At 47.7% G+C, this 23,165-nt stretch overlaps 2 protein-coding genes across 5 annotated transcripts; one reads left to right on the top strand and one right to left on the bottom strand.

Annotated features, from left to right (window-relative positions):
• Positions 1-132: 132 nt before the first annotated feature.
• Positions 133-14,652, top strand: gtf3c2 (general transcription factor IIIC, polypeptide 2, beta). Of its 4 annotated transcripts, XM_076013088.1 has the most exons (22): positions 133-360; positions 470-581; positions 1,399-1,498; positions 1,777-2,485; positions 2,590-2,717; positions 3,081-3,217; positions 3,304-3,392; positions 3,505-3,582; positions 3,712-3,810; positions 3,911-4,138; positions 4,478-4,589; positions 4,679-4,796; positions 7,061-7,086; positions 7,221-7,350; positions 7,489-7,633; positions 8,813-8,974; positions 9,184-9,262; positions 9,376-9,504; positions 9,782-10,018; positions 10,283-10,390; positions 11,538-11,658; positions 13,519-14,652. In XM_076013088.1, exons 3-22 carry the CDS (start codon positions 1,474-1,476, stop codon positions 13,635-13,637), a joined length of 2,979 nt encoding a protein of 992 aa, XP_075869203.1. In that variant the 5' UTR covers positions 133-360; positions 470-581; positions 1,399-1,473; the 3' UTR covers positions 13,638-14,652. The 4 variants fall into 4 exon arrangements, with proteins under 4 accessions (XP_075869203.1, XP_075869201.1, XP_075869202.1 ...); XM_076013086.1 differs by having other exon boundaries at positions 133-581; XM_076013087.1 differs by having other exon boundaries at positions 133-581; positions 1,396-1,498.
• On the bottom strand, positions 14,647-23,013 carry slc30a2 (solute carrier family 30 member 2). The gene is made up of 8 exons (XM_076013091.1): positions 22,889-23,013; positions 18,762-18,985; positions 17,610-17,756; positions 17,199-17,352; positions 16,669-16,903; positions 15,948-16,053; positions 15,240-15,374; positions 14,647-14,846 (listed from the first exon to the last, which is right to left on the bottom strand). Exons 1-8 carry the CDS (start codon positions 22,969-22,971, stop codon positions 14,701-14,703), a joined length of 1,230 nt encoding a protein of 409 aa, XP_075869206.1. The 5' UTR covers positions 22,972-23,013; the 3' UTR covers positions 14,647-14,700.
• Between the last annotated feature and the right edge of the window lie 152 nt (positions 23,014-23,165).

Here is a 23,165-nt window from a genome sequence, read left to right as displayed (position 1 = left end):
CGCAGTGGTGGGATTTGTCTTGTTACTCTCTATTGTTTTTTTGTTTTTGTTTTTTTTTAATGTAGCGAGAGAAAAAACATATTGTACACAAGAACAATGAGCAAATGTATAAAAAAAATAATAATAAAAAAAAGCAGTTTGTAATAATATGTATATGTTTTATATCAAACGTATTTCGCTAATGACGTTCGTGACGTCCAAAAAACAAGAAGCCTCGCTGTAATTCTACCCGCTAACGTGAGAGGGACGGGGTTCCGTGTAGTTCCATGTTATGTTGATAGGGGGCGGTGTGCTCAACGTCTTTGTACAGTATCATGGCGGCGGCGTGATGCGGGCTGAACGCGAGTTTAAGCAGCCCGGGTCAGTTGATGCAGCCCCGACGATGCAGATATTTTCTTTCGCGAAAATTAAAAATCTTAAAAGCCACTTCCTGCCAATGCGTGGCGGCCTGCCCTGTTGTTTTTCCTAGCAGTATCGTTTGGGATTCGATCCCGAGTGTTCAGGAAGTAGCAGTAACAGGAGCTCCGGGCGAGCGGTTATCAGCCTGCGCCACCGAGGGAAAACCACCGTAGGGGCTCAGGGTGAGTTCTTAACCCTTGGTGATAGTGGTCACTATAACGTGCCTGACTAGAAACTCGTTGTAAGAACGACAAAAAAGTATTCGTTGATTACAGTCCTCGGAGGAAGAAGCCTCACACTGTACAGCTGCTCTCAGTGAGTTAGCATTAGCTAGCTACGCGGCGTTAGCTTATCGGCGTGGTGACAAAGTGAGTCACAACGATGACGGATCAGTAGTCCAAGTTTATTGCTGAACAAAGAACGTTACATTTGACGGATGTGCCGAATTGATGTTTAATCTAAAAGGGTCGGAATGACGGCGGTCAGTGTTTGAAACACACTCACAGGACGAAAGAGAGCGTGAAAGTGTCTTTCAGCGAAGCGGGTCTGGTGCGTCTGTGTCAGACAGCAGCAGCCGGTGTGTTTGCTCGGGTTTACGTGGTTCAAACTGTCTGCGAAGGTTCTTGTTAGCGACTGGAATCCCAGGTATTGAACCTGGGCGGGGGAACGCCTCGGAGGAGGTCCTGTGGGTTGTCCCACCCTATTAATCTATCTAACGGCTTGTTTAGACAGTGAGGATTTTCCCACCCTGCCAACATGTGAGTTATTCGGCTCACCTGTGCAGTGGTATGAACCAGTCAAGAGAGAGAACTCAGGGCAGCCTTGCAAGTGGCAGCCAGCACCCAACTACTAGTAGGCACTAACTAATAATGTGGGGTGTGCACTTTGGAAGATCTGAAAATACACATTGGTATTAATGGTAGTATACATTTAAAGAAGAATACATATGAGCTTCACTACCTGTTGGTGCCCACTCCCCTCCCCCACATGTTCAAGCAGCTGACACAGGCTGGGAAGGCTGTCACATGAGGAGGCATCTGGCAGGACAATCACATCTCCTGGAAGCTGGAGCCGATGGATCCCCCTGACTCAGGACAAGGTTGCAACATCAAGCTTTTGTTTCTCTTTCACTATTGTCATGTAAATGTCACTGAGTTTAATCCCATTGTAGAGTATTTGGGTACGCTAGACTAGTTAGTAATCAGTCATTAAGACGTTAGTGACCACTCATTTATCTGTGCCCTTTGTGACATCTTGATAAGCTTGAGTGTCTAAGCAGGAAGCACCCAGAAGAAGTGTTTGCTCGTTGACACCTGAGACAAGTCACCCACAAACCATTGGAAAAACTCAAATGTAACACTAAGATTTCTGCTGCAGGACCTGCGGGGAATGACCCGATCCCTCCTGCAGGGCAAGACGAGCCAGAAGATGTTGACTTGACACCCAGCTCCAGAGGGCGGCAGCGGAAAAAAAATTCAAAATATCTCGATTTTGTAACGGATGATGCGCAGCAGAGTGTCCAAAAAGATGAGGAAAAAAGTCCCAGACAGAGTTCAGGAGGGCGTGGAAGAGGAAGAGGAAGTGGGGGGGGGAGAGGAAGAGGACGAGGTAGAGGAAGCGGAAGCGGAAGAGGAAGCGGAAGAGGTAGAGGAAGTGGAAGAGGTAGAGGAAGCGGAAGAGGCAGAGGAAGTGGAAGAGGTAGAGGAAGGGGAAGAGGAAGTGGAAGGAGGGATCTGGCATCTGAAAGACACTCTCCAGAAAACGGCATTCAGGCAACAGCTGAGCAGCACTTGGACGTGACGAACCAAAACGCCGACGCGGCGATCTCAGCGGCAACGCCTGAAAAGGTCGGCAGAGCCAGAAAACCCCCGGCAGAAGTCACCCCCACCTCCAATGGGGACGTCCTCACTGCGAAAGACGGAGGTGTTCACACTGCGCAGCAAGAAAACCACAAACCAAAGAGGAAGATTGTGAGGAAACGGCCGACTCCGGCGGAGGAACCGGCGACCGAGCCGACGCCGGAGGAACCTGAGCCGGAGGAGGAGACGCAGCCGGGTGGACGCCGCAGAAGAGGAGCGGCCAAAGTGTGAGTACAGTGGCGCTCGTGTCCACGTCCCACACGGGGCAGCATACACCCCTCAGTCAGCCGTATTAAAACATCCTTTGAATTGTTGTATTCTTGTTTTCAAGGGCTTTGAAGTACCTCCAGAACTTGGCAAACAAGGACTTTGGGCATCCCAACGACGAGGCCGGCGATGACAGCAGCAGCACAGAACCAGGGCCAAACGCTCAGCAAAGAGGCGTCAAAGGAGGCAGAGGTATGATGCAGAACTTCTCTCTCCTACGCCAACATTACATCCAGCTTCTCGTGTTTTGGGAATGCGCTTCTTTTCTTAAGGTTTCATCTCAAGCTGCAGCTGGAAGATTTTAACTCTGAACCCCCCCCCCGTGTGTTCTTTACCAGATATATGTGTGAGATATCTTTATGATGATATTTTCTCTTTGCACTGTATATGCTACTGTACCAATGCAAATTTCCCCAATGTGGGATAAATAAAGGCAACCTTACTCTTATTCTGGTAAACCCAAAGGAGCAACACGTTAAGGAACTCTCCACCACAGCCCTACAACTATTTGTTTTTGGTTTTTTTTTATATAACACAAATGTTTCTTCATTTTAGGCCATAAGAGGAAACGTGGTTACTCCAGTTCTACTGCAGGGGACGAGGACTTTGTCTGTTTGCAGGAAGATTCGGACGAAGACGTCTTCAAGCCGTCCAAGAAAAGCTCCCGAGGGTTTGCCGGCAAACGGATATCTGTGAGTCTGTCCCTGACCTCTGCTGGTCCTTGTCAGTCACTGCAGCATTTGGGCAAAGTGAACTAAGACAACTGGCTGTTCTCCAGTACACAGGCCCGTACTTTAAGGTCTCCAACGGTTTGCAGTTCGGTCTCATGAAGCCGGTCTGGGAATCTGCCGACGTCAACAAGACTTTGTAAGTCACCTCCGGTTCACCGCTTGGCTTTGACAGTTGAGATGAAAATGAGAGATTTTTAAGGTCCAATGAATTGAAACTCTGTGTGTGTGTGTGTGTGTGCTTTTCCCAGCCGACAGGAGCATCACAGCACCTGTGCGTTCCCGACATGGCTCCCCTCGGTCAGCGACTGGCACCCAGTGCCACAAAGGTCGGTGGCCTTCAGCGGTTGTGTGCGACCTCGGAGATACAGGAGTGTAATCTCGCAGTTTGAATTGATTCGTCGTCTTTGTAAGCTTGCCCTAGACCTAGTAGATGTAATGTCTGCGTGTGTCTCCAGTGACCTGGAGAGATATCTGCCTCAGGAGCAGCAGTCCGCCGCTTTCAAAGTGTCCCGATGGGGCATCAGCGAGGAGGAGCCTCTGCAGAGACTGCGCAGGTGAGAGGGGCACCGTGCTCTTTGGCGCCACCCGGCGGCCGAGTAGACCCCACTGACGTCCTCCCCGCCGGTGTTTGCGTTCCCCCCCGCCCCCGAGCAGGTTCCAGTCGACGCCTCCCCACCCGGACCGCTGGGACACAACGCTGTTCGCCGGCGGGCCCCTGTGGGCCATGGAGTGGTGCCCCGCCCCCGACGACTCGGCCGACAGGCAGTACGTGGCTCTGGCCTGCCACCGAGAGATGGACGACGAGCACTGCGTCAACCAGACGTACGGCGGCGCCGCACTGGTCCAGCTGTGGGACGTCGGCAGGCTGGACTCCATCAGCGGGTGCGGCTCGGGCGGGAACATTGGGTGGCGGGGGGGTTGTCGCACGTGCACTGCGTCACAACCGCTTTAAGAGTATTTGGACGTCCTCGTCGCCCCGTACGCCACATCCAGTGACGTGCAAATGCGGAAAAGGTTTTTCCATGACACTTTTGCGATATTCCTCTATATGGATACGTCTGAAAACCCCCCCTTCATGAGAGCAACAAAACCTTTCAACCATATTTAGGTTTTGCACAATTCTAGGGGTCATGGAAAGCAGCTATTACTGATGTGTAAAGTGTCTGTATGCTTAACTAAAGAAAGCAGAAATGAGCCTCAAGCACGCTCCCCTCTCTGCAGGCCCGGCTCCCAGCCGCTTCTGGCCTTGGGTCTGGCCCTGGACGAGGGCTTCGTCTGGCAGCTCAAGTGGTGTCCCGCCGGAGCCTGGCAGTCTCCGGGCAGCGGCGCAGAGGTCAGCGGCGTTCTAATCTACTTCTCATGCACGTCTGGTCAAAGTTTGGACACCGTTCTCGAACTGAGAGGCGTCTTCTCCGCCCTCAGCCCCCGCACATGCCCAGACTGGGCCTCCTTGCTGTGGCCACTTCCAGCAGCGTGGTCAAAATCTACAGCCTGCCGCACCCCGATGCCCTGCACGCCAACGGGAAGCAGGGCAACTCTGGTGAGACTGTGGTTTCCCCTCATTTTTAATTACCTAAACGGACGGAAAGTACATTCCAGACCATGCAGTGCTTTCTTTTAACCACTAGAGGGAAGCGTTGCCTTTCTAAGGCCTGACTGCAGTGAAGCAGCTAATTATGGCGCTATTGTCTTAATTATCTGCAACATTATGGAAGGCTTCAGAACTTTTTTCTTCTTCAGATTGAAATGAGGACATTTCATACATTTCAGTCAGTTAAAATAATGTTGCTTGTTTTTTCATTTTTCAGCAAATATTTAGTTTTTTTTATTCAAAATGAATGAACCCAAAAAATTCCTCCAAACTGAGTGCGCATGCTCAGTCGAACCCAGCAGGCGCGACGCGGACGTCATTAACGGGGCCGGTCCTCGTAAATCTCTCCGCTGCTTGGACAGAGACCATAAAGACCCTGGACGTGCACACGAGGGAGATTGATCGCCAGGAAGGGACTCCGTCAAACTGTCTCTAACGACTCTGCGGCCGTTGGTACACACGCTTTGTGTGTGTGTGTGTGTGTGTGTGTGTGTGTGTGTGTGTGTGTGTGTGTGTGTGTGTGTGTGTGTGTGTGTGTGGCAATACCTGTGGCAGCCGGAAGCAGGCTGGCTGGTGCTGGTCGCTGCCTTCAGACAAGGCTAATCTGACTGAGCAGCTGAGTCAGGTCTTGCTGGAGGATGTTTGCGGCGAGGTCCGATCAGCGAGGGGGGGGGGTGTCTCCACCTTAAAATCCTTTCACCTCTTTTATTCTCTTTTCATGCAACCTGGAGTCGTCGTTAACGTGTGATTCCGAGAAGGAGCAGATAAAATGTAAATGTAAAAAACAGCCTGGACAGAAAATTCTGACGCCCCCCCCCCCCGGTGTCCTGCTGCTTCATGGCGCCTGGTTTCCATTTTATTTCTTATCCATGGATCATTGCTTCCTGTTTCCGAGAAGCACCTCCATCAGCAACCCCTCCCCTCCCCCCGCCCCCACCCACTGCTTACGACCACAGGTTATAGTCATTGGATCGGAAGGTTGCAGAGTTGCACTCATTTCCAGATACTGCAGGTTTCGCCCAGTGATTTAAAGTACTTTTTGTTCATCCAGTTAAATGTTGTTGTTTTTTTTAGTATCGTTTCAACTAAAGCGGAACAAAATTTGGTCTTAGGCTTGACTGAGTGAAAAATGACCAGCCAATCGCTGCACAGCTTCTCACCTCTGCTCGCCACAGCGGCCCGAGAGGGTTTCTGTCAGATTTAGCCGGGGAGGGGTCAAAGGTTAAATTGACTTGGACAGTGTGTGTTTGTGCATCGTGGAACATTCCCCCCCCCCGACTCCCCCTGCCGGCTGTTTGCGGCAGATAAATATAAATGGCTTTGGTCCATCCCTGCCTCAGGATGAATGAATGGGTGAATGGGGAGGAGGAGGAGGAGGAGGAGGAGGAGGAGGAGGAGGCGACTGCAGAATGGCCAGGGAGGCGCAAGGAGACAAAAGGAGGAGCGGCCGACGCACGTAATTTACCGCGGTGCGCTCCATTAGACAAGGATCTATAATTGAAATGACAAAGAAGATGCATGGCCGAGCCAGTTGTTAGTGTTGGGAGCCATGAATTTGAGGCCCGACTAGCCGACTAGCGGGGGCTGTCAGTCATCAGGCGCCGACTCGGGATTGGCTGCCGAGAGATGCGGGGGGCGGGAGGTCACCAAGCGCCTCTGTGTTTTGCGGCCGTGCAGAGTCGCTGTGCGATGCGGCTAAATTAACGCAGTCGGTCACTGCAGACTGTAAACGTGCTGCTGTCGGAGGCGGCGTGCCATTGGCCAGCAGCAGCAGTGGATGATGGAGGAGGAGGAGGAGGAGGAGGAGGAGGAGCAGCATCGATCTGAACTCTAAATAATCTCAAGTGAAGGGGAGGAAACTGATGATGTGCAATAGTCTCACTCCCTCCCTTTTTGTCTCTCTATTGGATTTTACGTCACTCTTTTTTTTGTGCAGGAACTCCTTTTTTTTTCTCTCCCCGCCCCGGCCCCAAACTCCACTGCACTTTGTTTGACTCACACAACTGCAGCTGCAATTTCTCAGTGGGCAAGGTTAAATAAGTGACGGCTGCGCGTCAGCCAGACGAGATGGAACTGGATTAAAAAAGCTTAATGGGCCGCATATGGCCCCCGGGCCGTAGTTTGCCCATACCTCCGCCAGAAGAAGACTTTATGTTTGGATTAAAATGCCTTGCAAAGTGAACGATGCTGACCGTTGGTTTGTGTCTCCACAGACGGCCAGCAGCTGCCAATATACAAGGTACGTACACGTTGAAGAAACTGGCGGCGTTCCTTCCCCTCCGCCTCAGTTGAACGCCACGTGGCCATTTTCCTCTCACTCGTCTCGCACCTTCTGACCTCCTGACCTCCTGACCTCCTGCGATGACTGTGCAGGCGCGGGACGTGCTGACGCTGAAGCTGGGCTCCTTCAAGGCTCCTCGCGGGGAGAAAAGCGGCCAGGTCCTCAGTCTGGACTGGCTGCCTCAGAAACCGCACAACATTGTGGCTGTCGGATTCTTTGACGGTGCGAGTCGATGCCCGGCGGACGCCGTTGATTGATTGGTTCAAAACGCACATCCAAATTCCCCCGCTGGCCTGTAGCCCTGGGGAGAACGGGCCCAGGTTGCGTGGCTTGTTTTGTTCATTTTCTGCTCTTCTTCAGGTGTGGTGGGTCTGTGGGATCTGAACACCACCTCTGCACTGCTGCGAGTGCGCGAGCCGGACAAGTCGCTCAGCCTGCTGCCCTACCAGAACCTGCTGGCTCACGACCACGCCGTGCGAGCGCTGGCCTTCTGCCCGGCCTCCAGGTACCTCCCACTCTCGTCTCACCTGCATCGTCGCCATCCATTAGCAGCGTTAACTATGAGTGAAGAATGAAGCTTTGAGAGTTTTCAAAAACAAAGAAGAAGGATTGGTTTTGTGAAAAAGCCTGTTTGAGTTGACAGTTTTTACTCGCAGCCAATTAAAGTTTAGGGCAGCGCCATAAATCTGGAAGCCAGGACCGTGAAAAAGCCCGTTTTCTTTCTCACCCAAGCACTCATTTAAAACATGGTGTAAAAGGTCAAGTGTGCAAAGGGCTGGGCTTTCACTCCGAGGTGGCCCCACTCTTTCCTGCTTGTCTGCGTCCACTGAATCTGGACCCTTGACGCCATCCAACTGTGGAAAAAACACAAAGTCCTAAAACCTTCTGGCCCAAACCAAGAAGGTCCAGGAAGACTGTGAGTGCTGGTTCAGGTGTGATTGTCTGTGTTTGCTGCTGGATTTCCCCGATTATCCTGAAGATGCATCAACACAATATTAAAAAAAAACTTGAGTGCTTCTCTGTTTTTGCACCAACTTTTTGTAACTTTCTTCTTTCAAAGTCGTCCTCTGTCCTGATGCAAACTTTTTCCTGCAGAGAGGTGACCCCCCCCCCCCCCCCCCGCCTCTTCTCTCAACCCCCCAGTAACAAAGAACTCCACTATCTCAGGCGTAATTATGGCTCGTCGTTTCGCTTTAACCCTCATCGAGACTCTGCAAAACCCTCTTTAACCTCTGCGTGCTTCATTACTCAGCTGATGTACGGTGCGGCGCTGGTGGAGTGGAGGGAGTCAGCGACGCCGTTCTGTGCTCTGACTAAAGAGATGACCCATGCAGAAAAAAAAAAAATCAAATCAGCCTCATAGATCCTGTTATCACGACACGCTTTGTCAATACGTCCGCTGCCGCGCAAGGTTGAAATACTTCCTCTTCCTGAGAGGAGAGGACAGACTTCATTTCAATCCAAAGTTGTTTTCCGGCTGGCAGCGGAGAGGACACCTACCTCGTGCCTGGATCACTGCCCTTTAATTAATGTCGCCGCGGTGACGGAAATATACCGTCTATAAATGAAACTCTCTCTCTCCTCGCGTTCCGCTCTCTGAGTTTCTATCCGCCGCTCAGTTTCCGGAAAGGTTTGCTCAGAATGAAATAAACCAGCTGACTGACGCGGCACTCATCCCTCCCAGGCACCTGCTGCTGACGGCGGGCGAGGACCGGCTGGTGAAGGTGTGGGACCTGCGGCGGCTCTATCACCCCGTCACCTCGGTCAAACGCTTCCTGACCAACGAGATCTGCTGGCCGCTCAACGCCACGGGCTTCATGATGGCCCAGGAGAACGCCTACGTGGCGTAAGTGTGGCCCCCGCCGAAGCCCGCCGCAAATCTCAATTCTCACACATCAAAATCGCCGATTTCGACCACAGCCGTCAGTCAAATCGTATGGATATGAATGAGAAATGAGAAGTCGGCCGATATGAAAATCATAAATCAAGCCGAATTTTGCACACTGGACCTTTAAATCGTCTCTTTTTTTTCTTTTTTTTTCTCTTTTTACTCAGGCACAATTCAAACGGACTCCATTTCACTGACCTCTATCTCAACTCCCACTTCGCCATCCCGAGGACGGGCACCATGTGGGTGAGTTGGTCCGACTCTGGATGAGGAACTCCCTGCCCCAACGTGTCAGTGGGGGAGTCGCGTCAAAAGCTGGTCCTTTTATTTTGTTTAAAGTGTGCGTTTTCCATTGGCAGTCCCTGTCCTACAGCGATTGGTTCAACAGCGTGGCGACGGCAGATTCCCTCGGTGATGTCATCCTTTCCATCTTACCTCACTTGAGCCTCGGAATTCAACACGTCAAGAAGCCGCTGGAGAGGCGTTTTGTGAGTTCTGGCCGTTTCCCCGCTTCCATTCTTCAACCTTTTTTTTTTTTTACGAGAAATTTAAAGCGTTAAAGTGTTCAGTGTGTAATATTTGGAGAGTTTGAAGAAGACACAGCGACATTAAGTGGTCACATTTCAGATTGCAGCATCTTTCACTCCCCCTCCTGAGCTTGCCAGTGAACTACGGTTGCTTGCACATCCAAACCTGAGATTATATATATATATACATATATATATACATATATATAAAGTCTTTGCTCCCATCCTGCCTCTCCAGCCCGTCTACCTCACATCTCTGGTGCCTTACGACGACGCCCCTGAAGAAGACGCGGTGGGCGGAGCCGGCGAACAGTCAGCGGCAGCGCCGGCGGCGGTGCCCAAAGAGCCAGAGGGAGGAGAGTCGCGAGCGGCGGGCAGAGAGCGAGGTGGGAAGGAGCCGTTTCCAGCCTGGAAGTTCCAGACGTACAAAGAGGCGGCGAGCAAATACTACCTCCACCTGTCAGACAACAACATGGTGGGTGGAGCCAATACAGTCCAGACAGTCGGTGTTTTTTACATTGACAGACACAGACTGTTTTAAAGGACAACCAGTGATGAGTTTTACCAATGTGTGTGAACAATTAATTAAAATAGCTGATAAATTCAGATTTTGCAATGACATGAAATTCATTATTTTAAGCAAAAAAAAATAAATAATTAACTTAATTTTTAAAACGTTAAAGTGTCAACCAACCGTTGTTCAGTCAGTGAATCTCACCTTTGGTCCCCCGACCAATAGGAAACCTTCACAGGAAGCCAGAAGCGATCTTTGTGGAAGCGCATGAAGAACACGGAGCTGAGCGTCAACATCAGCTCGGACGAGCTGCCGCTGGCCGCGCTGCACAAGGTAGCTGCAGCAACACGTGCACACACACACACACACACACACACACACACACACACAGCATGGCAGTGTGGTGGGTGAGCCTCCCAGTGCAGCTTCACTTGAGCCAGTTGGGAAACAGGAAGATCAACACTTGAGGACAAAGCCTCTTCTGTTCTCTCCTCTCCTCTCGTTTTCTCTCCTGCGTTAATGGCCAGTTTTAAAGACTAGCTGGATGTAATGATGTGTAAAATGAGAAAAATGTCACCCCCAGACCAGGGAGGGAGGCTGGCTGGCTGGATGGCTGGCTGGCTGGCTGGCTGGCTGGGTGAGGGGGTGTGATGGAGAGCAGCCATTCGAAGGCTTGATGTGTTTAATTTTGAGGGGAGGCAGGCCTGCAGGGCCTGAGGCCTCTGGGACGACATGATGGACGGCCGAAGTTCACGGGAGACACTTTCAAAATAAAATTCGCCAGCGGGACTGCGGGTGGGTTTTTTTTTGTCTGAAGAGGATTAATGGATTAGAAAGAGGAAGAGGCCAGCTAGAGAAGAGAAGCAGCAGCACTACTGACTCAGTTAGACTTACAGAGTGAATTGATGGAATATCTGACTGTGTCTGTGAAGGTTCTCAGTCATCCAGGTCGTCTTAAAGTAGAAGTGTGACGTTGGGACAACTGGACTTGTTCTTGCGGTCTTGAAGATGTTTCGCTTCTCAACCGAAAAAAGAGAAGCAGAATGTTTTCAAGATCGCACAAACATTTCCAGTTGACCCAACTTCACCCTTCTACTTTAAAATCTGACAAAGTTCAGTTGGTCTTGAAGACCTCTGAAGAGAAACCCAAATGTAGTCTATCAATATTTAGGCATGAAGATTTTAGGGGTTCCTCAGGGTTCATTACTCGGTCCACTGTTGACCGTAAGCTGCTGCAAATACATTTTAAATTAAATGTCAAAAACAATTCAAAGTGCTTGTCTTAAGTGTGTTCAGGTTTAATATGCACTGTAGATATTAACACAATTCAGTACAAAGTTAAGCTGTAACTTCAAAAGTGTTTGCTTGCCTCAAAGGTTCAGATGCAAAGAGTTGTTTGTTTGTTTGTTTGTTTGTTTCATTTAAATGCAAAATGTGATCCTTCATCTGGTCTTTGTCCAACACTCGCTCCTCTCCTCAGGTTCGCTTCAGCCCCAACATGTGCTGCCACACCTGGCTGGTGTCGGGGGGTCGGACTGGGCTGGTCAGACTGATGTGCCTCCGGGCTCTGATTGGCTGGCCGCTCAACCCTGAGAGCAAAGGTCAGTTATGACGACTAAATAATACTAATAGTAACAATAATAATAATAATGGTAATGATAATCATGCCAAACAGGTTTAGGTTACAGGTTTAAAAAAAAAAAAAAGAAAAGAAAAAAAATAGGGTCAGACCCTGGAGTGAAGTTATCGTTACAAATGTTTCATTCTGTCTCGAGCCAAAGCTCAACAAGTGCCTCGCCGCCAAAACACAACAATAGTCGTTGATGGTTTGTCGTTTTCCGAGACAGTCGAGCGGGATTTTCCTTTTTTTTTTGACTGAAAACCACAGGTGGATCATGTGGTCAGTCAATGAGCGAGTGGTCGGGTCCACAAGTCCTTCACCACAGGACACCTTTTCTTACTTTTCTCACCCGTCAGTGTGATCGAACCCGTGAAACACACACACATCACAATCACAGCAGTCAAGTCACCTGAAACATCCGCTCACCTGGCTTTCGAGTTTCAACGCTCATGATGAAATGTTGTTATTTTAGCGTTGTTGATGGCTTTTTTGGGGTGTTTTTTTGTTTTGTTTTTTGTTTTTTTCTTAAGTTTGTCTAATTTTATTTTTTTAAAACAACTCAGGTTGTAACTGCAGATACTTGAATTTTTTATCAAACCACTGCTGGGTGTATAATAACTGTTTATTTGTTCTTTTTCAACGGCAGTATTTTGAAGTGGGGTTTTTTTTTTCTTCTTCAGTGTGTACAGAAAAAAGATTATAATTTATACACTCTTGTGTCTGTTTTAGAGGTTGTTTGTCTTCAGATTTGTCTTTTTTTTAACGGACGTTTGTGATTTAAAATCAATACTGACAGCGCGTCACAAAATCCTGATGTGAATGTCGTAAAAGAAAATCATTCATGACTCGTTTCATTATAAATATTGTAAATCTTAAAACCATGAATGCATAAAAATGTACAGCAGTCACTTTGTTTAGCCTTCTTGCTATTTTTGAAACATTAAATAAATACTTTTCTAATAAATGGTTTTCCATCTGTGCTTTTGCGTGTTGAAAGAGGTGATTTAGTGAAACAATATTAAAACAGATTTGAGTTGCGTGCTGGGAAAAGCAGATCTCTGCAAAAATCAGACCTCCTGCGTCACCTGCACTCTTTTTATTTCACTTTACAAAAACGAAAAGAAAACTCTTGCCACACACAGAAACGAGTGAATCAATGCAGCGTCACCGACACACGTAGACAAATGGGACCCATGTACAAGAGATTTCAACATATTTACACATGTACACACAGGATTATGCACAGAAGACACACAATATGTCACATATGTACAACGGCCACACAAAGACAGCACGACACGGAGCATTCCCACACACACACACACACACACGTTACACTTCCACAGAGGACAGAAGAGGAAAACGGCTTTTCTGGAAGGACGAAATGGACCTGCGGCAGCCTGGAGAGCAGCACGAGCAGCACGTACACCAAAACCAGTCCGCTCGCACTCAAAGTCTTATCTTGGTGTCAGAGCTCCGCTATGAATGTACTTCTCAAAGTACAAGATTTTGTGTGTTGTTTGTTTTTTTGTTTTTTTTTAAGAAAAATGCTGAAAATATAGAATTTGAAAGACTTTGCCCCCCCCCCTCCCCATTTGATTAATCCTTCGCTTGGCTTCTCGACAAATATTGACTGGCAGTAATATGAGGACCTTTTTTCGTTGTTGTTGTTTTTTTTTTTACGCTTAACGTGACATTGAGTAACGGCTAACAACCATGCAGGTGCCTGGGTGGGAGCGGCGGTCGGCTGCTTTGAGCAGGACTTCGAAACAGAAACACAAAGAGACATCGCAGCAAAATGTTGACTGGGCTTTTTTTTGCTATTTTAAATATCATCCAGGTGAGGTTCCACCAACCCGGTCTTCAGGGTTCTACGTGGTCCCGGGGCAGTCTAGTGAAACCACTGGGTCAACGCCAGCTGCCTATTCATCCAGAATCATTTCATTGGTGATAAAGTGAGCGGCTGCCTCTTGGGCTTTTTATTAGAAGAGTGAGAGAGTTGGAGGAGGGATGTACAGCTATAAGTGGAATGACAACTAGACAGAAAACAAGTGGAAGCCTGAACCAGCTGTCCAGTCAACCTTCTGGATACGTCCAACATCAGACCAGAACATCGTTACACCACCACTACACCACCTTGTTGTAAAAACAGTGCAGCCATCACGATCAAGAAGAGCCATCGATATCATTGTCATACTTCCATTTATTCTCCTTTGTGGAAAAAATATGTACGACGTTATGGATGATCCAAAAAATAACCCATTTAACGAAAACCCAACAATCCTTCAGACAGTCCGACCAGAGCCTCGGCTGGTTCCGTTCCTCCCTGGCTTTGACTGTGAATTGCATATTTGGAAAAGCTACCGTAGTGAGTAAAGCAGCAGCGACAAAGGTCTGACATCCGTGGCTCTACATCTGGCAGTTGGACTTGGAATATTCGAGGTTCGGCAGTGTTTACAGCCAGCCGCACGTCCGTATCTCAAACCCATCCAAGAGTATTTTCTCAATTGTAGATGGAAAAAAAACTGAGACAAAGAGAAAAACGGCTGTGCTCTGAGAAATCATCAATCCGATCTTGAATTTTCACATTAACGTGTATTGTGTTTCCAAAACCAGGTGTCAAGGAAGTTTTGGCTGAACTTTTGTCAGGGCTGCACTTCCCAAGATTTTTGTTACATGCTAAAACAAATTGAATTAATGTGCCTCAGTTTCTCACCTTGAAAATTGTTCCGGTAATTCCACGGAATTGTAAGATTCAAGGTGTAACACTAAAGAAAGAAAGTTAGAAAATGCTCTGGCGGCTGGTTGGGTTTCACGGTAGCGTGGAGCTCCATCACCAACACAGACGTGGCGTTTGAGGTCTTAAAGAAAGGCCAATGACACAATTAGGAAAACTTTCTTTGCACAACTCTCGGATACAGCAGCTCTCGCAAAGTCCAATTCACCCAAAAAGAAATGAAGACGTGCCTGAGGCCCAGTCCGTGTTCTGTGAGCACCAGTCCAGTCCAGTCCGGAACCAGCGTCAGTCACTGGGGTCCTGGCAGCTGGAGCAGTGGCTCATGTCTTCCGAGTAGAGCTCCACCTGGATGGTGATGCTTTGGAAGCCAAACTTTGTGTTGAGCAGCTCGGTGGCCTCCTGCAGAACTGACTGAGCGTCGGCGCCCTCCTCTGGTGTGGAAAAAAGTAAGTTTATTTGGGTCACTTATCGATTGTCTTTTAAATTGTATTTTTAATATTGATCCAGAACGCAAATATCTCAGTTGCCCCCTATTGGTGGCGTGTAGTAGAGTTCTTTAAAAAAAAAGTTAAAAATTTTAAGTAAATTAAATTCTTCCAAATCCATCTGAGCAGACATATTTGTGGAAATTTACACTTAAAAATTGAACACGCCAGCTGCTTTGCGAGGAACCAAGCAGCCTTGGTATCCGTTCATGAATTTCCTGGAATTATTACTTGAAATCACAGTTAAAAATATTTCTACGACAGTAATTTGTAAAGCACATATTCACAAAAAGAGCATTTTTTTTGAAGAGAAAAAAAAGACGAAGATGGTTGGTGTACCTATGGCCAAGTGAACGGAGACCAGCGCCTGGCCCAGAGTCAGAGCCCACAGATGGAGGCTGTGCATGGACTTGACGGCCTTCACGCTCAGCAGCACCTCCTTCACCGAGTTGAACTCGATCCCTTTCGGAGAGCCTGAAACACACAGAACGCTGTGAAAAATCTGAATTTTTGTTTTTTTTTATCCTATCCAGCACGTTTTCCTTCATCTCTCGCAGATTTTCTGTGATTTATGACGATAAATACACAGGCAGAACGGAGCTTGCGATAACAGCCCTGCTGGCGGTTGACTCAGATCTCGAATGCGCCGCTCCGCAAGGTCATCGAGCGAAGGTTCAGCAGTGAGTGTGCAGAGAGAATTTGTCAAATGTCCCGTAAAACACGACCATGTCCTCAGGACGTGGCCATCTGCACTCTTCAACCCCCAACAGCTACGGCGGTAGCCGATGCCTCATTATTGCTTCCTGTTTCTGGATGAAGTGCGGCCACTTTGAACGCGTCGCCGGCCTGGTTTTACTCGATCGGGTCGCGACAGCAACACACAGTTGTGTTGAGGCTGAAGACGGTCGTTTTAAAAGCAACCTGCAGCGTCGTTGGGAAGTTACATTTTCTGAACGTTTCAGAGGAAAATCCCTCCGTGTTGCAGTGTTGGAGGATCTTTAAACCCCTCCCCTGTCTCATCATCTGATGGAGCAGCAAGTGAAATACCTTCCATGAGTATCCTGAAGACGTCTCTGAGGATGGTGACTGTGGTGCAGAGGACAAACACGGAGAACATGAAGGTACAGATGGGATCCGCAACTTTATACTCTGGCTGAAAGGGAGTGGGGGCGGGGGGGGAGAGAGAGGAGAGTGAGGAGGAGACTTGTGACTGCTGAGAGTGAAAGAAGAGGCATCAGATGGTGTTTTCCACAGTCAGGAGCCTTGAAAAAGGCTTCAGGCGTTGACAGGAGAGGGGAACATCTTGCGCTGAGATGCAAATGTAAAAGAAAGAATTGGAATAAATTAAGCACTTCACTAATGTTGCTTCTGCTAGACTCGCTTGTTTGGTGACATGTTGGCCAACATTAAGTTTGGGGTAGTTTGTGTTTTCTGGTCGTTTTTGAAGGTGCATTAAAGCAGCACATTGTCGTAGTTCTGCCTTAAAATCATACTAGTTTTTTGCAACATGTGAAATGTGAAATTAAATAAGAACAATTTCTTTTGCAACCATAATTGTAATGTTGAGAACCTACATAGCTGCGTTCAATTAAAGCTTAGAAAAACAAACTTTCTCCGCGACAACGTTACAGAGACTCAACTAGAGATGAGAAGTGGGATTGAAACAAGTCTTTTGGCACCAGAGTTGGTACTAAAGGCAGTTGAATGTGTCATTAAAGAAGAAAGAACAGGAGTCGCTTTCATCTGACACCCGTTTTCACAAACTGACCCGGACGTAGATGATGGTCGCCGCCACCATGACACCCACGCTCTGCAGCAGGTCTCCCACCACGTGGATGAAGGCGGCACGGACGCTGGTGTTGCCGTGGGCGGCGCCGCCGAGGAGCGTGTGGGCGTGGCCGTGGCCGTGGGCGGGGGCGTGGCTCTGGCCGTTCTCGTCGATCTGGTGATAGCCGCTGCTGTGGGCGTGGAAGGTGGTGGAGTGGTGGAGGATGTAGGCCATGCTGCGAGGGGAAATAGAGAGACGCGTGAATTTGAGCTGCAGCTAGCAGTCGTTCTTGTGAGCGATTAATCGATCGGCTGTTTTCATTTTATTGATTTGATCAAATGAGTATTTGAACAGCCAAAAACAGCGCAGTCAGTGTTTAGCAGCAGCAAAATTCAAGAAACAAAGAAAATTTGTCATCAAATCGTTTGTTAATTGATTTGAATTGATGAATCGATTCATCAATGAATCGGTTTAATTGCTTCAGCTCTTATGTCCTTTGCTTTGTTGGGTCGTGCAGAGAAACCCCTCACATTATGTTGACGATGACGGCGCAGCCGGACGTGACCAGCATCACGCTGCCCTCGATCTCGTAGTCATTGCGGACGATCCTCTCGATGGCTAAGTAGACCAGCGCTCCCGTCACGATCCAGATCGAAATGACTGAGATGAAGGCCCCCAGGATCTCTGTAGGGTGGAGGAGAGGGACATAAATCATCTCAACCCGCAGGACTGGATCCAGCATGACGGGAAGATTAACGACGGTCATCCCTCAGTGGACACGCGCTCACAGCGAAGACGATGGAGAATGAGGGATCTCCTAATTCCATTTATCTTTAAATGGATCTGCCCGATCCGTCCAATTAGCTTCCGACCCTTCAGATGTCCATCCACCCATGCAGCCATCCATCTCCAATCTAAACAAACAGTGCGTGGCTCCTGACCTGATCTGTGCCAGCCATAGTTCATGGTTTTGGTGGGAGGCCTGGAGGAGATCCACAGCGAGAACAGGCTCACCATCATGCTGCCAAAGTCTGTCAGAAGGTGGGCGGCGTCCGTCATGATGGCCAGGCTGTGGGCCAGGTAGCCTCCTGCAGGGAAGAACGGGGAGGAGTCTTACAGATGGGTTTGGGAATCATTCCATAACCTGCATCTACCTTTTTATTGGCTCGTAAAAAGAAATGGCAGGTTAGGTAGCAAACCGGTGCACTGAGTATGAAAAGGGTTCAACCTGAAGAACTTTGAAGGCTTTTTCCCTCTGATCACCCACTTCTTGACCTGCAACCGCCAGTTTGCTTGGGTCAGGGGTCAGAGGTCAGGGGCTAAGGTTGGGGTGAATGAGCAAGCCAATGATGGAAATTCACAAATATGCTTCATCTGCAAGTTTAGATATATGTGACATGGCCAAAATAAATTGCTTGATGTTTTTCAAGGTCTTTATCCATCCATCCATCCTTCTTTCAATACCCGCTTATTCCTAAGCTCAGGGTCACGGGGGTCAACGGGAGCCTATCCCAGCCGTCGTAGGGCGAAGGCAGGGTACGCCAGGGTATGCCAGTTCATCGCAGGGCCACATAGAGACATAGCCCAACAACCATTCGCCCTAACATACACCTACGGACAATTTAGAGTTTAAATTTGACCTCACATGCATGTTTTTGGAGTGTGGGAGGAAGCTGGAGAACCTGGAGAGAACCCCCGCAGACGCACGGAGAACATGCAAACTCCACACAGAAAGGCCCGGAATCGAACCCATGACTATCATTGAATACATTTTTGTGTTTTGTTCCTTGACTGGTGTAGTCTCCTCCTCGTTTTCTGCCCAGCGTGCTCCTCCGACTCCAGGGTGTTTCGCTGCTTTGCCTTGTTTGGATTTGTGCCATTTGTGGCGCCGACAGCAGTCAATTAGAGCTGCGGTGGGAGCTCGTGTTCCCCTCAGACTCTCCGAGTTCCGCCGTGACAGCCCGGTGATTTATGGCGGCTGCTTGTGCACTTGACATGGGGGGGGCAGGGGCGGAGGCCGCCACTCTAAAAACTGCCTGGCGCAAAGCCGGACAGACACAGCCACGGCCGTGATTGGCCGAGAGCTCGCTCACCTATGACCTCGCCGATCATGAAGACGAGGCAGACGGCCGAGGCGATGTAGAGTTTCTTCTTGGCTATCAGCTTGTCCCCGCCGTCCTCGCACGCCGCCGCCGCTTTGTTGGCGCCATGGCAGTGGGCGGCGATGGACCGCTTCAGCTCCATGCCACCGCTGCCGGCCACGCCCCCATTTTTCAAGGAGAAGTCGGGGTACTGCTCTTTGGTCTCTGGGAAGGAGCTGAAGTGATGAGAAGACGGTTAAAAAAAACAATCGGAAAACGCGCCGAAAAATCGCAGTTGACTTCTCTTGATGGTTCCTGTTTGGCTCCACCTAGTGGCCATTTTCCAAACATCAGTCTCACTTTTTTTTTTTTTTTCCTGTTCTTCGCCAACCTCTTTGGAATATATTTTCCAAAAATGCTTTTCATGTAAACGCTTAATGTGTATGCTGAGCAGCCGTGGAGTTTGGCTCAAATAATGGAGCCGTGCTGTCGTGGCCGAGCTGCTAGCTTCTGTTGCGCTCGCCCCAACGACGTGTAAACACGTCAGTTCATCTCTGGTGGTGCTGCACTCGCTGTGTTATTGGGCCGTGCAAGTGTTAAACACTGACGATAACGGTTTAGATACAGAGAGCCGACATGAAGGCCGCTTGTCCTCCGGGAACACAACAGATCTGGTGGGGTTTTCATCACGGGAAACAGGAGAAAATGCTGACTTTGTCCATTTGACACAAGCGCATACGCACGCACGCACGCACACACACATGTACACACACACACACACACACACACACACACACACACCTAGGTTGCCACTCTTGCCTTGTGCAGTAAGAGAGGGCTGCGATGATGGGAGTAATGAGGTGGAAAAAAACTAATTTAGTCTCACTTGAGATAACCACACACACACACACACACACTTAATGCATGCCAATCTCGTGCACTTCACATGGGAGATTGCTTGTGTTGCATTGTTAGCCTTTATCGTGAGCACACACACACACACACACACACGACTCAAGCTGTCTGAAAGGAAGCAGTCGAGCGGAAAACGGATTCTGTTCAATTACACCATCAGTGGCGCATCAGTGCAAACAAACCCCCTCCATCAACCCAACACACAATCAGGCAATTTGAGGCCTAAAAATAGTTTGGATAGAGAATTGTGAAAATATATCTATCTATATATATATATATATAGATAAATATATATATATATATCCTCAATTGAATAGGCTATTAACAATATAAATAACTGATCAAGCAAAAATCACACCAATATTGGCCAGATGAAGTGTTGCGTCACTTTATGACTAAAACAAAGGCGTGAATTTCTGTAAGAGCGTCTGAAATTTAAATGAAATTGTGATTATGCGGAACCTTTAGTGATTTTGAGAGCCTTCAGCAATATATACTCTAATAATATGACAGTTTTACCAAAGAAAAAAAACATTTTTAACATTTTATTATTTTCAATTTAATACATGACTGAAGTAAAATAATATATAATGGACGTCAAAGCAATCATGCAAATGATGGATTTTTAAAAGTTGAAAAGTGTATTTTGTTAGGCCGATTAATTTTTTTCTTTGCTGCTCGCTCGGCCTAATTATTACAATTAATTATTACGAGAGGATATTTGCTTCGTGTTTAGTTTTCTCATTAGTATTGATTAATCTTACACTGCAGTGTAGCTGAGCGCCGAAATGAAACCACTTTGCTAATCAATTAAAAAGTGATAAGAGGCCAAAACTCTACAGCTATTACCTCGGGGCTCATATTTAATTTCACTAAATATCCAGCCGGGCCGGCCGGCCAGCGTGAAGCAGCCCGGCTGCTGCTTCAGAGTCTGTGAGTGTCCGCTGGGAGACGCACCCACTGCACCGGAACCACCTCTGAAGCCCCGCAGGCCAGGTGTTCAGGGCTCAATGCTGCAGACGCTATAAGACAGCGTCAGCAGCATCACACACACACACACACCTGAGGGAATATCCATTGACCTGTCAAATAGCATTACATGAATAAAACCTCAGTGGTCAACAAACAAAAAAAGCTGCGATGCGTTTAATGACAGCTGCAGTCTGTGGCACTGGAGCGCCGAGCTGTATTTCCAGCAGTGTGAGCTGCTTCTAGTTTAACTGGGAAATTTCCTCATTACATGTTGTGCATGTAACTCTTTTTTTGTGTTTGTTGTAATGGTACGCGAAACAAAATCAAACTTGTCATGAATTCTGAGGGGGAACGGCCTGAAGGCCCAGCGTGTCAGATTCACTGGCATCTCAAGCTCACACCAGCTGTGACATCACAAGACAATGAGTGAACTCTGAGCAGATCCATCATCTGTGACTAGAACACGATGGCCTCAGTGAACCTGCTCTCCATGGCAATACAAGAATTTGCTAATTTAATATTAAAAAGATTATTTTTTTCTGAATTCGTCTTGATCTATATTTCATTACATTTTATTTCATGCCAGGATAATACTTTAAAATATATACATATATATGTGTATATATTTATTTATTTATTTTGAGTGTATCAATCCCATAAAAACCAACAACAGATACAGTAAGGCTGTATTCCAGTGGAGATTCCCCAGTACAGATACAGCCTGGATACCTGAGCAGCACTGACTGGGAACCACTTTGCAGCCAACAGAGGTTAGAAAAAAACTGCTTGCTGACATGCACACACACACACACACACACGCACACGCACACGCACGCACACACGGTACAAATGGTGCATGAAATCCACAACCTGGCGCCATATGTAGCCTTCATCTCTTTTGTGTGTTGTGTGGGTGTGTGTGTGTATGTGGCAATGCACGCGCGCACCTGTGTGTGCGCGCGTGCGAACGCCGGCCAAGTTAATACTCCTTTTTTTTAAAAAAAAAAAAACTACAGTCATAACTTTCTGTGAGCGACACTCTGACGATGTTTATCGTTGTTGTTTTTTTTTTTTTGTTTGTTTGTTTGTTTTTAGAAGAAAAAAAAAATCTCATTGCGCCATGTGTAAACGGGCGCATCCGGAGAGCAGCGCAGATTTTCCACCGCAAGGCTCGTGACAAGAAAGATTTTTTTTTTTTCGCGCCCCCACAAATGGAAGGGCAACAGTTTTCCACCGACAAGTCGTTATTTACGTTAAGCATTTATTTGACGGTTTCTTTGTTTGTTTGTTTTTCAATACAGGCCTTTACTTTTGGTTGTGCCAGTGTTATTTTTTTATTCATGTTTTCATGTATTTATTTGTATTTGTTTATATATATATATTTTTTATTTTTTTTTTGGGGGGGGGGGGTTTGGTTTGTTTTTTTTTGCGATTTCCTCTTTTGAAAATAAAGAATCCTGGCAACAATTTAAATTTTTTTACAAATCAGCAACACTTTTGCAGTTATCCCCCCCACGGACACATGAGCTAATTCGTTTCTTAATGTTTTTGGTTTTTATGCCTTTCAGTCGAAATATCAAAAGTATACAAATATCAAACACCATTTCCCTCTATTTTCAATTTCATTCTTTATTTTTTATTATTCATCTTTTCATTTCTCAGCACCTAAACACATTCATTTCAACTCGTTCAACCACCACTCGATTTATTTGTATTTGACGCTGTTCTAATCTCGACCACCTCCGTCCCGTTCTGTCCCGTCATGCAGCTGCGACGTGCAGCATCAGCATCGTGCCTCCCTAATGACAGATGATGAGTTTTTAGCGGCGCTCGGTGCGCTGGACCCCTGGGCCATTTGTCACAGGCTGTCCACAAACAAGCCAAGCATGGAAATGAATTTGTTCATTCACATAAAACAGCCGCGCAGCCTCTATACGCGCTCAGCATGCACCACAGTAACGACTGCCCTGCACTGCACTGCACTGCACTGCACACACACACACACACACACACACACACACACACACACACACACACCGCCACAGCGCTGTTCTGCAGGCATCAGAATTAAATGCAAAAAATAATTGTCAAATTTCTGCAAAATGTATAAAAACGAGATATATGCTCAGTCAACAGCCTGTATTTAAATTTCGTTGTTTTTTTTTTCAATGTTAAACATGTAATTATATATGTAAAATGCATGTCATGTGCTTCCATTCTTTAATGTGCAATGACAAGAAGCGTTCACCCACCTTTGGAGTTTCAGGGAATACGTCTTGGCATTCCTCTCGTGTATCAGCTGAGATTTCTCCGAGTTTGCCGCGTTATGATCCATTGATGCAGCGTGCTGGCAGCCGCCGTCCCGTCTGAGAAGATAGAAAGTAGAATAAAAACAAAACAAAAAACAAAACAAAAAAATGAAGCAGGTAGGTGTAGGGCAGGCAGGTGACGTCTGCTCCGCTCCTTGGCCGGTGTTCACTGCAGGGCGCTGCTGCTGCTGCTGCTGCTGCTGCTGCTGCTGCTGCTGCT

The sequence above is a fragment of the Nelusetta ayraudi genome, unplaced genomic scaffold, assembly GCF_046127955.1.
Source record: "Nelusetta ayraudi isolate G7.1 ecotype Tasmania unplaced genomic scaffold, CSIRO-AGI_Nayr_v1 ptg000140l, whole genome shotgun sequence".
NCBI classification, from domain to species: domain Eukaryota; kingdom Metazoa; phylum Chordata; class Actinopteri; order Tetraodontiformes; family Monacanthidae; genus Nelusetta; species Nelusetta ayraudi.
This window is presented reverse-complemented; position numbering and strand designations above follow the sequence as displayed.